Consider the following 13,982-nt stretch of genomic DNA (forward strand, 5'->3'; position numbering starts at 1 on the left):
TGGTGAAATAGAAAAGTTTTAAGGGCACGGTGAAAAGCACGGAGATCTGGTATCCTACGTATCTCCGGGGGCAGGTCGTTCCAGAGGGCAGGTGCTGCCACAGAGAAGGCCCTCCCCCTGGGGGTCGCCAGCTGACATTGCCTGGCTGACGGCACCCTGAGGAGTCCCTCTCTGTGGGAGCGAACTGGCCAGTGGGAGGCTATTGGTGGCAGAGGGTGGTCCTCTAAGTACCCAGGCCCTGTGCCATGGAGCGTTTTAAAGGTGGTAACCAACACCTTGAAGTGCACCCAGAAGACCACCGGGAGCCAATGCAGCTCACGCAGGAAGGGTGTCACATGGGAGCGGCCCATCGCTCCCATAATCCCCCGTGCGGCCGGATTCTGCACCAGTTGGAGCCTCCGGGTGCTCCTCAAGGGGAGCCCCATGTAGAGAGCATTGCAGTAGTCCAGGCAGGAAGTGACAAGAGCCTGAGTGACTGTGCGTAAGGAGTCCCAATCCAGAAAAGGATGCAACTGGTGAATCAGGCAAACCTGATGAAAAGCCCCCCTGGCCACGGCCGTCATATGCTCTTCTAAAGACAGCTGTGCATCCAGGAGGACGCCCAAGTTGCGAGCCCTCTCCGAGGGGGCCAATAACTCGCCCCCAATAGCCAGCGATGGCACCATCTGGCTATATTAGGACACCGGAAGCCACAGCCACTCGGTCTTAGAAGGGATGAGTCGAAGCCTGTTTCTCCCCATCCAGACCCGCATGGCCTCCAGGCACCGGGACATCACTTCAAGGGCATCGTTGGGGTGGCCTGGGGTGGAGATGTACAGCTGAGTATCATCAGCGTACTGATGGAACTCCACCCCAAACCCACGGATGATCTCACCCACTGGCTTCACATAAATGTTGAACAGAAGGGGTGAGAGGACCGACCCCTGTGGCACCCCACAAACAAGGCGCCTCGGGATCGACCTCTGCCCTCCTGCCAACACTGACTGTGACCGGTCAGAGAAATAGGAGGAGAACCACCGTAGGACGGTGCCCCCCACCCCCAACCCCTCTAACCAGCACAGCATGATACCATGGTCGATGGTATCAAAAGCCGCTGAGAGATCTAACAGGACTAGGATAGAGGAACAACCCCTATCCCAAGCCCTCCAGAGATCATCCACCAACGCGACCAATGACGTTTCCGTGCTGTGCCCAGGCATGAAGCCAGACTGGAACAGATCTAGATAGACAGCTTCATCCAGATACTGAGAAAGGTGTCGTGCCACCACACTCTCAAAAACCTTCGCCACAAATCGAAGGTTGGAGACCGGACGATAGTTAGCCAAAACAGCCGGATCCAGAGAGGGCTTCTTGAGGAGGGGCCTCACCACCACCTCTTTCAAGGTGGCAGCAAGACACCCTCACTCAAAGAAGCGTTAATAATCTCCTGGAGCCAGCCTCACGTAACCTCCCGGGAGGCAGCACCAACCAGGAGGGACACGGGTCCAATAAACATTTGGTCGCGTTCAGCCATCCCAGTATCCTATCCACGTCCTCGGGAGCGACAGGATTGAACTCTTCCCAAATGACATTCTCAAGACTGGCCTCCATTATCCCGTCTGTACCTACCCAGTCAGAGACAAAGCCTTCCCGAATCTGAGTGATTTTATCGTGTAGATACTGGACAAAATCCTCAGCCTGACCCTGCAAGGGATCCTCCCTAAACATGGCAGCTGGGCAGTTATCTGCAGATGCAATAAGAGCGGAAAAATAGTTACATTTTGCCGCTTTTATCACCACTAGGTAAGTCTTAATATGAGATCTTACCAGTGTTCAGTCAGATTCGGAAAGGCTAGACCTCCAGCTGCTCTCCAGGCATCTTCTCCGGTGCTTCATCTCCCTCAGCTCCTGATACTGATTACAGTATCAAAGCAATTTACTAAATTACATGTTACAATTGAAAATACCTGACTTGTTCTCTGTAAATATATATATTTGTATATATGTTATTGTGTGATGTCATTATGATCTTTTTCATTGGTTCCTACTTACCTTTTGCCCCGCCTCCTCTGCATATAAGTCGTTGCTCCTGTCAGAACCTGAGCTGTCCAAATGTATTCCTGAGGAAGACAAGAAATAAATACCTTTGTTATAAGAAAGGCTTCAGTCTTTTATATTGGGCCTGACCAGAATAATTAAACAAGTAACATTACAATCACTGTAATTGTAATTGTTGCCCAATGAAACCTTCAATTAAATATAGAAAAAGATACTTTCTAACTATAGTTGATGATTACAGCAGGTTTGGGTTCGTGTACACCCTTAATCATAAAAGTGAAGTTTTCAAAAAATTTAAGGAATTCTTTAAAATGGTAGAAACTCAACATAATATTAAAATTAAACAAATAATGACCGACAGAGGGTCAGAATTTTTATCCAACGAATTTTCAAATTGGCTAAAATTACAAGGAATATTACACTTTAAATCTTGTCCTTTCTCCCCCTTTCAAAATGGAGTCTCAGAGAGAAAAAATGGTTTGCTACAAACCATGGTTAAATGTGTGTTAGACGATGCTGGTTTAAGCCAATCATTCTGGGCTGAGGCCCTTACTTATTCTAATTATACTCTAAACCGCTTATGGTCAAGTACACTCAACAAAACTCCATATGAACTCATGTATGGCAAAAAAACAAAAATTGGACATTTACACGTTTTTGGCGTAACTGCTGATGTATATGTACCTAGACAATTGAGACACAAAGGAGAGAAAGTATCCAAAAGACTAATATTCATGGGTTACGAATCAGGAACCAAGGGATATTGCTTCATTGATAAAAATAACCATTTAATTGTATCCAGATCTGCCGTGTTTCATGAACATGCAAATTGGTCAAAAATACACCTCAACAAGATATACCCAGAATCAAAAAACACTACACACACAGAGAGAGAACATTATTCACCAGATACCAACCCCAAAATTATAACAACAAACAAACCCAAATACCCAAAAATAATTAATGATGAATGGAAGAAAGGACATCCTATATTGAAAGTAGACTCGCTAAATGAAAGGGAAGCTAAATATATGCATAGCAATGAACAACCTTGGATAGACCCATTAGATCTAATAGGGGTACAATTCCTAAAAGATTTGATGATTACGTACTGTCTCTCCATGCAAAATATCTGACTCCCAATACATATGATGATATACTTAAATTACCTCTAGAAGAAAAAAATAAGTGGGAGGAAGCAATGAAAAAGGAGATGGATAGTTTGAAGGAACTAAACATATACTCACCAACAGATCTCCCCACAGATAAGTCCCCCATTGGCACTAAATGGATATTTAAAATCAAAGAGCTAGAAGATGGCAAATTCCTATATAAAGCTAGGTTAGTAGCTCAAGGGTTTGCCCAAAGATTCCCTGATGACTATGAGGACACATACTCTCCAACTGTTAGATCAGAAAGTGTTAAGACCGCATTGGTACTAGCTTCCATTTTAAATTTAGACGTATATCAGTTTGATGTACAAACTGCATATCTACATGCTGATCTTGATAAAGAAATATATGTAAGGGCACCCTCAGGAAAGAATACAAAAAAGGGAGAGATTTGGCTATTAAATAAGAGTCTTTACGGATTAAAACAGTCTGGTAAACGATGGTATGAATGTCTGTCAAAAATACTTAAAGATATGGGTTTTATAGCTACTTCATCTGATCTATGTTTTTTCACTAAAAGAAAGAATAATTCTATTGAATATGTATTGATCTATGTTGACGACATATTGTATTTTGGACATGATAAAATCAAATGTGATGAATTTGCTGAACAATTGGGTAAACATTTCAACTTAAAAATATTAGGAAAGGTAAACAAATATTTAGGAGTCCAAATTGATAAAACCGATAAGGGGTTCAAATTGTCCCAAAAAGAAAAAATTATAGAACTCATACAAAAGTGCAATATGATAAACTCAAAAACTTGCGAAACACCTATGTCAACCGACTTCCATAGAAACATGCACAATGAACACGAGCCATTCAAAGAAAACACTTTATATCGATCAATTATTGGGTCATTATTATACATATCTAATTGGACCAGACCTGATATCACCCTTGCTGTTAATTTGTTGTCAAGACATGTAAGCAATCCTAACTTATACCATTGGGAAGGAATCAAGAGAATTCTGAGATATCTGAAATCTAGCGTTGATGTATGTTTATATTTAGAACCATTCATTTCTGAAAAGCCAACTTTGACCTGTTACACTGATGCAGACTGGGCTGGTGACCCAAAGAGCCGAAAAAGCACCTCTGGTTATGTTTTCCTTATAAATGGTTGTACGATACATTGGTATACTGGCAAACAAAATTGTCACCTCTACAGCAGAAGCCGAATACGTTTGTCTATCTAAAGCAGTCAATAACCTAACCTGGTTTGATGATTTGTTATCTAATATATGGGATGAACCTATTTATCCAATTATCATCAATGAAGATAATAAAGCAGCAATAGATATATCAGCTTCCAAGGCAATAGGCCAAAGATCTCGACATATCGATATCAAATACAAACATGTGAGACAATTATCGAGTATAGGATTTATTAAAGCTGTTCATTGCGATACTAGTGAACAAATTGCTGACATTCTCACTAAACCCTTAGCAACCAAACAACATGTATATTTAACTTCTAAACTTAATGTACATATATAATATTAATAATTTACTATTGGTTAGGTACTTTAGAGGGGGATGTGTTACAATTGAAAATACCTAACTTGTTCTCTGTAAATATGTATATTTGTATATATGTTATTATGTGATGTCATTATGATCTTTTTCATTGGTTTCTACTTACCTTTTGCCCCGCCTCCTCTGCATATAAGTCGTTGCTCCTGTCAGAACCTGAGCTGTCCAAATGTATTCCTGAGGAAGACAAGAAATAAATACCTTTGTTATAAGAAAGGCTTCAGTCTTTTATATTGGGCCTGACCAGAATAATTAAACAAGTAACATTACAATCACTGTATGCTAAATACTTCAGAATTGTAGATGGGTTCAGGGACACTGGTAAATCCCATGATTGGCCCATTTGGCAGTGTCTTATACAGCTGATCCTGAGAAGTGACAGCTGGATTTTGGAGGAAAAAAAATTGGTCATAAAGAAGGTGAAGGCCCTGTCCCAATGACAATGTTGAAGAAAGATTCATATGTGTTTTCCTATTCACTTTATGAAAGGAGAGGACAAATGCGCATTACTCATTTGTTCACTATTTTTACCTGGAAGCAATAATTATGAAAAGGAGTAGATATTGCTAGTTTTTCTCTTGCCCATGTCCAGTTACATGGTGATCGTTGCTCTTGCCTGCACACCACTTGGTGGTTTATAGATGGCAAACAAATGGATGAAATAAATTATTAAAAATAAGTGACAAGTGGTAAGCCACTGAAGCATGTATCTGTCTCTATAGGTCAGTTCTTGCATTTTGCCAATGCCAAAGGTATAATGTCCTGACTCTGTGCCTTATATCTTGTTCAAAAGAAAATATATATTTGGGTAATATTTTTAATCCATTCAGTTATATAATTTTCCCTGAAGTTGAATAAAGAGATTTGTACAAAAATATGTTACAGTTTAAGAATCAGATAGTACATAGATGACGTTAAAAATATATAAATAAAATATTTGAGAACAGTAGCAATGCTAATTATCAGCTAGTTTATCATGAGGATGCTCCCAAAGCTATTGCCTAAGAGGGAACAGATGGTTTTTAGATTTACTTTTAGCAAATGATGTTAATGACTGTGTGTTCTAGAAAATGTATGTCAAATGATTTAATTGGCTTCCCTTTGGGTAGAAATAAGAGTCACTAATGTAGCACTGGATGTATAAGTTGGCTCAAGAATTGATAAATGTTCTTATTAGCATCTAAACATTTGCTTGCTAAATTTGATTAAACCCATATGATGATCATTATCATATGGAAGATAGGCTTAAAATACAGAAGGATCTTGACAGACTTGAACATTGGGCGCAATCTAACAAAATGAAATTCAATGGAGAAAAAAGTAAGATTCTACATTTAGGCAAGAAAAACAAAATGCACAAGTACAGTATATGCCACTGTACCTTGCTCAATAGTGGTGACTGTGAGAGGGATCTTGGAGTCCTAGTGGACAATCACTTAAATATGAGCCAGCAGTGTGCTGCAGCTGCCAAAAAAGCCAACATATTTCTAGGCTGCATCAAGACGGATAGAACCATGATCACATGAAGTGTTAATGCCACTTTATAATGCCTTGGTAAGGCCACATTTGGAATACTGCATCCAATTTTGGTCACCATAATGTAAAAAAGATGTGGAGACTCTACAAAGAGTGCACAGAAGAGCAACAAAGATGATTAGGGGACTCGAGGATAAAACATATAAAGAATGGTTGCTGGAACTGGATATATCTAGCCTTATGAAAAGAAGGACTAGGAGTGACATGATAGCAGTGTTCCGATATCTCAGGGGTTACCACAAAGAAGAGGGAGTCAAACTATTCTCCAAAGCACTTGAGGGTAGAACAAGAAGCAATGGGTGGAAACTAATCAAGGAGAGAAGCAACCTAGAACTAAGGAGAAATTTCCTGACAGTTAGAACAATTAATCAGTGGAACAACTTGCCTTCTGAAGTTGTAAATGTTTCAACGCTGGAAGTTTTAAAGAAGAGATTAGATAACAATTTGTCTGAAGTGGTGTAGGATTTCCTGCCTATGCAGGGAGTTGGACTAGAAGACCTCCAAGGTCCCTTCAACTCTGTTATTCTGTTCTGTTCTGTTATTATGATGTAGATAGGCAGATTGATTCATATTTTCTCTGCTGAATTTTAACAGGAGAGATAACACAGTTCTTGTTTTCCAAATGGTAGGGGAAAACCAAAAAACCTGGAGTGGCTTGTCAGAGCTGAAAAAAAAAATACAGTAAAGCAACAAGAGAAAGTTACCATTAAAATCTAGCAGGGGGTTAGAATAAATCAGCATTCAACGAGTCAGTTCACTTTTAAAAATAAGAATCAAATTAAAAGAAAAAAATATTTTGAAAAGTGTAGTTGAAAGCCAAGGTTTGTTTAAAAATAGAAACAGCTGAGAGGAAAGATGGAGACTGGGACTCTCTGATTGCCACACCAGGAATTACAACCTCAAGGATTCCTCTTCTCAGGAGTGCCCACAGTTGTCAAAGAGTCGTCTTGGGTCATTCCTAGATGCTCCCATTTAATTTAGGGAGCTGGGTGCCAAGGAACCCACTTTGGCAACAAAACCAGCTGTTCATTGGCAGGAGAAGCAAATCCCTCCTACTGCTCAGCATGTTATCTTGAAGGGAACATTTCTGTTGATTTAAATAAAATAAACTCTCATTTTTCCGTAATGAAATTAATCCAAATTTTGACTTGCACAGAACTGATTTCATATTGGAAAGAAGAAATTCAGCAGAGATGCCTTTTTGAGGCCAATGTTTGGCAAAATCATAAGTAAAAATGAACATTTTCTAATACCTCTTTGCATTCCAGCCAAAATTTATCAATTTCTATTATTATTATTATTATTATTATTATTATTATTATTATTATTATTATTAATTTTATTTGTCAAGTATGTATTAGATAATATATATAAGTATAAGCATGAATTGAATACATAAAATGAATACAAATAAAGGGAACATTAGGACAGGGATGGTAGGCACGCTGGTGCTTTTATGCACGCTCCTTACAGACCTCTTAAGAATGGGGTGAGGTCAACAGTAGCCATTCTAAGGTTAAAATTTGGGGAGTTTTGGGATGAAACCACAGAGTCAGGTAGTGCATTCCAGGCATTGACCACTCTGTTGCTGAAGTCATATTTTCTGCAATCGAGTTTGGAGTGGTTCACTTTAAGTTTGTATCTGTTGTGTACTCATGTATTGTTGTGGTTGAAGCTGAAGTAGTCATTGACAGGTAGGACATTTTAGCAGATAATTGTACGAGCTACACTTAGGTCATACCGAAGGCAGCGTAGTTCTAAGTTTTCTAAGCCCAGAATTTCAAGTCTGGTGACATAATGTATTTTGTTGCGAACAGAGGAGTGGAGGATTCTTCTTGTGAAATATTTCTGGACACTCTCAGTTGTATTAATGTCCGATATGCAGTGCGGGTTCCAGGCAGATGAACTGTATTCAAGAATTGGTCTAGCAAATGTTTTGTATGCTCTGGTTAGTAGTGTAATATTACTGGAGAAAAAGCTATGCAAGATAAGGTTTACAACTCTTAATGCCTTTTTGGCGATGTTGATACAGTGGGCTTTGGCACTTAGATCATTAGATATGAGTACTCCAAGGTCCTTGACAGAGTCAGGGTGATCTACAAGGTCGTGTCCACTCAGCTTGTATTTTGTGTTCTGATTCTTTCTGCCAATGTGTAAAACAGAGCATTTGTTTGTTGAGATTTGGAGTTGCCAATTGTTTGACCATTCCAACACAAAGTCAAGGTCTTTTTGAAGGGTAGCAGCATTGTTGGTGGTGTTAAATAGTTTTACATCATCGGCGAAGAGAACGCAGTTGCTTATAATATGATCACAAAGGTCATTTATCTATAGTATGAAGAATGTTGGTCTTAGAACGCTGTCTTGGGGGACACCACTATTAACAGGTGCAGGATTTGATAGGGCGCTCCCTATTTTGACCACTTGTTATCTGTTTGACAAGAACACAGCTATCCAATTGTGTAGGAATCTGGAGATGCTATAGGATTTTAGTTTTAGAAGTAGTTTGTCATGTACCACTGAATCAAAGGCTTTACAGAAGTCAATGTAAATTGTATCTATTCCTGTTGTAGTGTTTTACATGCTGTATATTTTTTTCACCTTAAGCAGTATAGATGTGAAAATGATATGTGTTAATAACTGATTGTTCATAACTATGTACTTTCATAGAGAGTTGGCTATGATAGGATAAACTCATGTTTTGCAAAAAGTTCTGCAGATGGGAATATTCACAGAGTATAGTGAAAAACCTCAAGATGGCAATTGCAATAATATAGTTAAAATTCTGTGTTTGATGTGCATTGGCATCTTGACATTTTTCACCACAACCTAGAGACAGCCCTGGGAACAGAAAGTACTGTATAATTTTTAAATTTTGTTTCATTTATTTATCCTGCCTATATTATTTTTTGTAAGGAATTCTAGGTAGCAAACATATCTAATACTCCTTCCTTCTCCTATTTTCCCCACAATAATAATCCTGTGAGGAGGGTTGGACTGAGAGTGACTGATCCCAAGTCATCAATCTGGCGTTCATATTTCTTGGCTATTTTCATTTTCATTCCTGTCTCCTTAAGAAGAGTAGCAATAGCAATAGCTTTTAGACTTACCATATTTTTCGGAGTATAAGATGCACCTGAGTATAAAATGCAGCTTAGTTTTTAGGGAGGAAAATAGGGGAAAAAAATCTGCCTACCAGGTATTCATCTGGCTAGCATCCTTAGTCTGGTCAGCTTCAGCACATTAGTTTGCTGGTTTTGAGTGCACGCTTTTTTATCCCCTGCTAAAGCACAACTGATCTTTGGAAAGAGAAGCAATGAGAAAAGCAGGCAAGCACAGAGATTGCTTCATTTGCTAGCACCTTGTTAGGGCTGAAAAAAAGCTTCTAAAGAACAGCTGAGAGTTGGAGGGAGCAGGCAAAGCATGGAAGATTGCTAGTGCCTCATTAGGGCTGAAAAAAAGCTTCGAAAAAGACACTTCTTATACTCTGAAAAATATGGTATATATCATTTCATAGTGCTTTACAGCCCTCTCTCTTTTACAGTGTCAGCATATTGTCCCCAAAAGTCTGGGTCATTTTACTGACCTAGGAAGGATGGAAGGCCAAGTCAACCTTGAGCCGATCAGGTTCGAACATTTCATTTAAGGGATAAGTGAAAAAAAAATTACCATTTACACATGTGAGCCGTTCACTCAGTGTTTATTTATTTTATTTATTTATTTTTCATATTTGTATACCGCCCTACTCCCGAAGGACTCAGGGCGGTGAACAGCCATAATAAATACAAATACATATAGAAGTTAAAAACTATTAAGAAACAGATTAAGTAATTTAGGCTCAAAGATTAAAAACATCCAAATTTATCTAAAGAGGTTTTAAATCCAATTTAAAAGCCAGTTTAAAAGCCAATTAAAAAGGGAGAGTTAGGCCAGACCAGCTTGTTGGAATAGAAATGTTTTCAGGGCACGGCGGAATATGTGTAAGTCTTGGATGTTTCGTAACTCCGGGGGAAGCCCGTTCCAGATGGTAGGTGCCCCCACAGAAAAGGCTCTCCCCCTGGGGGCCATCAGTCAACATTGTTTGGCCGACGGCACCCTGAGGAGTCCCTCTCTATGGGAGCGAACTGGTCGGTGAGAGGCTATTGGTGGCAGGAGGCGGTCTCGTAAGTACCCTGGTCCTGAGCCATGGAGCACTCTAAAGATAGTAACCAAAACCTTGAAGTGTTACAGTTTGGTCATCAAGTATGAGTATAGCCATGAATTTACTGACAGGGCCTTAGCAGCTCTCAAAAGATCCCATCTGTTATCATATTACATATCAGTGCTTTTTACTTCTTGGTAGGTTGGTTGCAAAACAGCCGGTTTCATACCTACTTATTTCCAAAACATGTAAGACATTATCAATATTGAACTTTTTCCTTGTTGTTTTCCACAAGGTGATTTTCATTACTGGGTTGTTTGCGTAATGAAATTGCTTGTCAAATGCTTATTGAAGGTAATAGAATTTATTTTGCATAATGGAAACTATAAAAGACTGTAATCAAAGCTGATCAGAGTATAAAAAGCAATCACCCCCTTAAGGTCTTTAATTATCTACCTCATAATTAACTTCTATTTGTATTTACTGCAGGAGCTTCTTGAGACTTCATCATCTTCTTTGGTTTTGCCAGCAGTTGACTGTCATGCTGTCAGTCACTTTTCAGGCCACCTCCAGAAGACTCTGAACTGGAACTTGGTAAATGTAGACAGCCCTGACCTATCAAAGCTAAGAGTGAATATCTCCAGACCCAATTTATTTGAGATAAACCTACCACCAATCAGAAGGTATGAACTCTCATAAGGACTAGACATTTATTTTATTTATTTTATTTATTTTATTTATTTTATTTATTTTATTTATTTTATTTATTTTATTTATTTTATTTATTTTATTTATTTTATTTATTTTAATTTTATTTATTTTATTTATTTAATTCAATTTTTATACCGCCCTTCTCCCGAAGGACTCAGGGCGGTGTACAGCCAAGAATAAAACCCACAACTATATGAAAGTTAAAAGACAATTTAAAAATATTAAATAATTTGGCCGAAAGAGCTAAAATAGAAACCACCCATTAAAATAGCATTTAGGCCAGCCCTGCTTGGTGAAACAATAGCGTTTTGAGGGCGCGGCGAAAGGTGCAAAGGTTCCATAAAGCAGCTGTGAAGTTTCTTAAATAGGTCTTATGTAAGAATAATGTCAATTGAAAAGGAGTTATAAGTTATAAACACTAATGTATTTTCCCTAGATACTGGAAGATCCAACAGCCAAAGATTCTCCTATATTATTTTGAGATGCACACAAGTCCTTCCAAATTTTAAAAGAATACATAGATAGAATGATGGGAGCAAACTTGTAAAGTATCAGAAGGGAGCATTCTGCTTCACAATAGTGAGGAATATAATCATAGTGAAAGTGGGTTTCCTTGGTACAGGTAGTCCTTGACTTAAAACAGTTCACTTAGTGACCATTTGAAGGTACAATGGCACTGAAAAAGTGACATGACCATTTTTCACACTTATGATCATTGTAACATCTCCATGGTCATGTGATTTACATTCGGTTGCTTGACAACTGACTTACATTTATGATAGTTATAGTATCCCATCATGTAAATACCTTTTGCAATCTTCTGACAAGCAAAGTCAATGGGGAAACCAGATTCACTTAACAACTAATTTAACAACTGCTGTGATTCACTTAACAAATGTGGCAAGAAAAGTCGTAAAATGGGGCAAAACTCATTTATTTATTTATTTATTTATTTATTTATTTATTTAATTAATTAATTAATTAATTAGATTTTTATACCGCCCTTCTCCTACTGGACTCAGGGTGGTGAACAGCCAAGACTAAAAACATCACATACAAAATTTAAGATTAATTTTAAAAGAATTAAACAAGTTTTGGCCCAATATAAAATTTAAAACACCCAACTAAAATCAATTAATAATTAAAAATGTCTAAGGGGGGGTTCAAGCCAGCCCAGCTTGATGAAATAAAAAAGTTTTAAGGGCACGGCGAAAAGAACGGAGATCTGGGATCCTACGTATCTCCGGGGGTAGGTCGTTCCAAAGGACAGGTGCTGCCACAGAGAAGGCCCTCCCCCGGGGGTCGCCAGCCGACATTGCCTGGCCAACGGCACCCTGAGGAGTCCCTCTCTGTGGGAGCATACTGGCCGGTGGGAGGCTATCGGTGGCAGAAGGCAGTCCCATAAGTACCCAGGCCCTAAGCCATGGAGCGCTTTAAAGGTGGTAACCAACACCTTGAAGCGCACCCGGAAGACCACCGGGAGCCAATGCAGCTCACGCAGGAGAGGTGTCACATGGGACGGCCCATTGCTCCCATAATCCCCTGCGTGGCCGCATTCTGCACCAGTTGGAGCCTCCGGGTGCTCCTCAAGAAGAGCCCCATGTAGAGAGCATTGCAGTAGTCCAGATGAGAAGTGACGAGTGCCTGAGTGACCGTGCCTAAGGAGTCCCAATCCAGAAAGGGACGCAACTGGTGAATCAGGTGAACCTGATAAAAAGCCCCCCTGGCCATGGCTGTCATATACTCTTCTAAAGACAGCCGTGCATCCAGGAGGACGCCCAAGTTGCGAGCCCTCTCCATGGGGCCAGTAACTCACCCCAATAGCCAGCGATGGTACCATCTGGCTATATCGGGATGCCGGAAGCCACAGCCACTCAGTCTTGGAAGAGTTGAGTCGGAGCCTATTTCTCCCCATCCAGACCCACACAGCCTCCAGGCACAGGGACATCACTTCAAGGGCATCATTGGGATGGCCTGGGGTGGAGATGTACAGCTGAGTATCATCAGCGTACTGATGGAACTCCACCCGAAAACCATGGATGATCTCACCCAGCGGCTTCATAAATGTTGAACAGGAGGGGTGAGAAGACCGACCCCTGCAGCACGCCACAGACAAGGCACCTCGGGGTCGACCTCTGCCCTCCTGCCAACACCGACTGCGACCGGTCTGTGGTCGATGGTATCAAAAGCCGCTGAGAGATCTAACAGGACTAGGATAGAGGAACAACCCCTATCCCGAGCCCTCCAGAGATCATCCACCAATACGACCAATGCCGTTTCCATGCTGTGCCCAGGCCTGAAGCCAGACTGGAGCGGATCTAGATAGACAGCTTCATCCAGGTACCGCGGAAGCTGTCGCACCACCACACTCTCAACAACCTTCACCACAAAGTGAAGATTGGAGACTGGACGGTAGTTAGTCAAAACAGCCAGATCCAGGGAGGGCTTCTTGAGGAGGGGCCTCACCACCGCCTCTTTCAAGGTGGAAGGCAAGACACCCTCACTCAGAGAAGCGTTAATAATCCCCTGGAGCTAGCCTCGCGTAACCTCCCGGGAGGCCAGCACCAACCAGGAGGGACACGGGTCCAATAAGCATGTGGTCACGTTCAGCCGTCCCAGAATCCTGTCCACGTCCTCGGGAGCCACAGGGTCGAACTCCTCCCAAATGACATTCTCAAGACCTGCCTCCATCATCCCACCTGTATCTACCCAGTCAGAGACCAAGCCTTCCCGAATCTGAGTGATTTTATCACTCAGATACTGCACAAAATCCTCAGCCCGACCCTGCAAGGGATCGTCCTGTGCTCCTGGATGGAGAAGGGAGCGGGTCATTCTAAACAGGGCAGCTGGGT

General features: G+C 40.7%; 1 protein-coding gene across 1 annotated transcript in view; it reads left to right on the forward strand.

Annotated features, from left to right (window-relative positions):
* The window catches only part of LOC139319704 (V-type proton ATPase subunit S1-like), a 72,707-nt gene that overhangs the window by 20,761 nt on the left and 37,964 nt on the right, over positions 1-13,982 (forward strand). Inside the window, exon 4 of the mRNA XM_070947670.1 lies at positions 10,909-11,102. Coding sequence (XP_070803771.1) covers positions 10,909-11,102 — 194 coding nt within the window. The remainder of the gene's footprint in view (positions 1-10,908; positions 11,103-13,982) is intronic.

Source organism: Pituophis catenifer, unplaced genomic scaffold, assembly GCF_029215685.1.
Source record: "Pituophis catenifer annectens isolate HBS135680 unplaced genomic scaffold, rPitCat1.0.hap2 SCAF_7, whole genome shotgun sequence".
Classification (NCBI taxonomy): Eukaryota; Metazoa; Chordata; class Lepidosauria; order Squamata; family Colubridae; genus Pituophis; species Pituophis catenifer.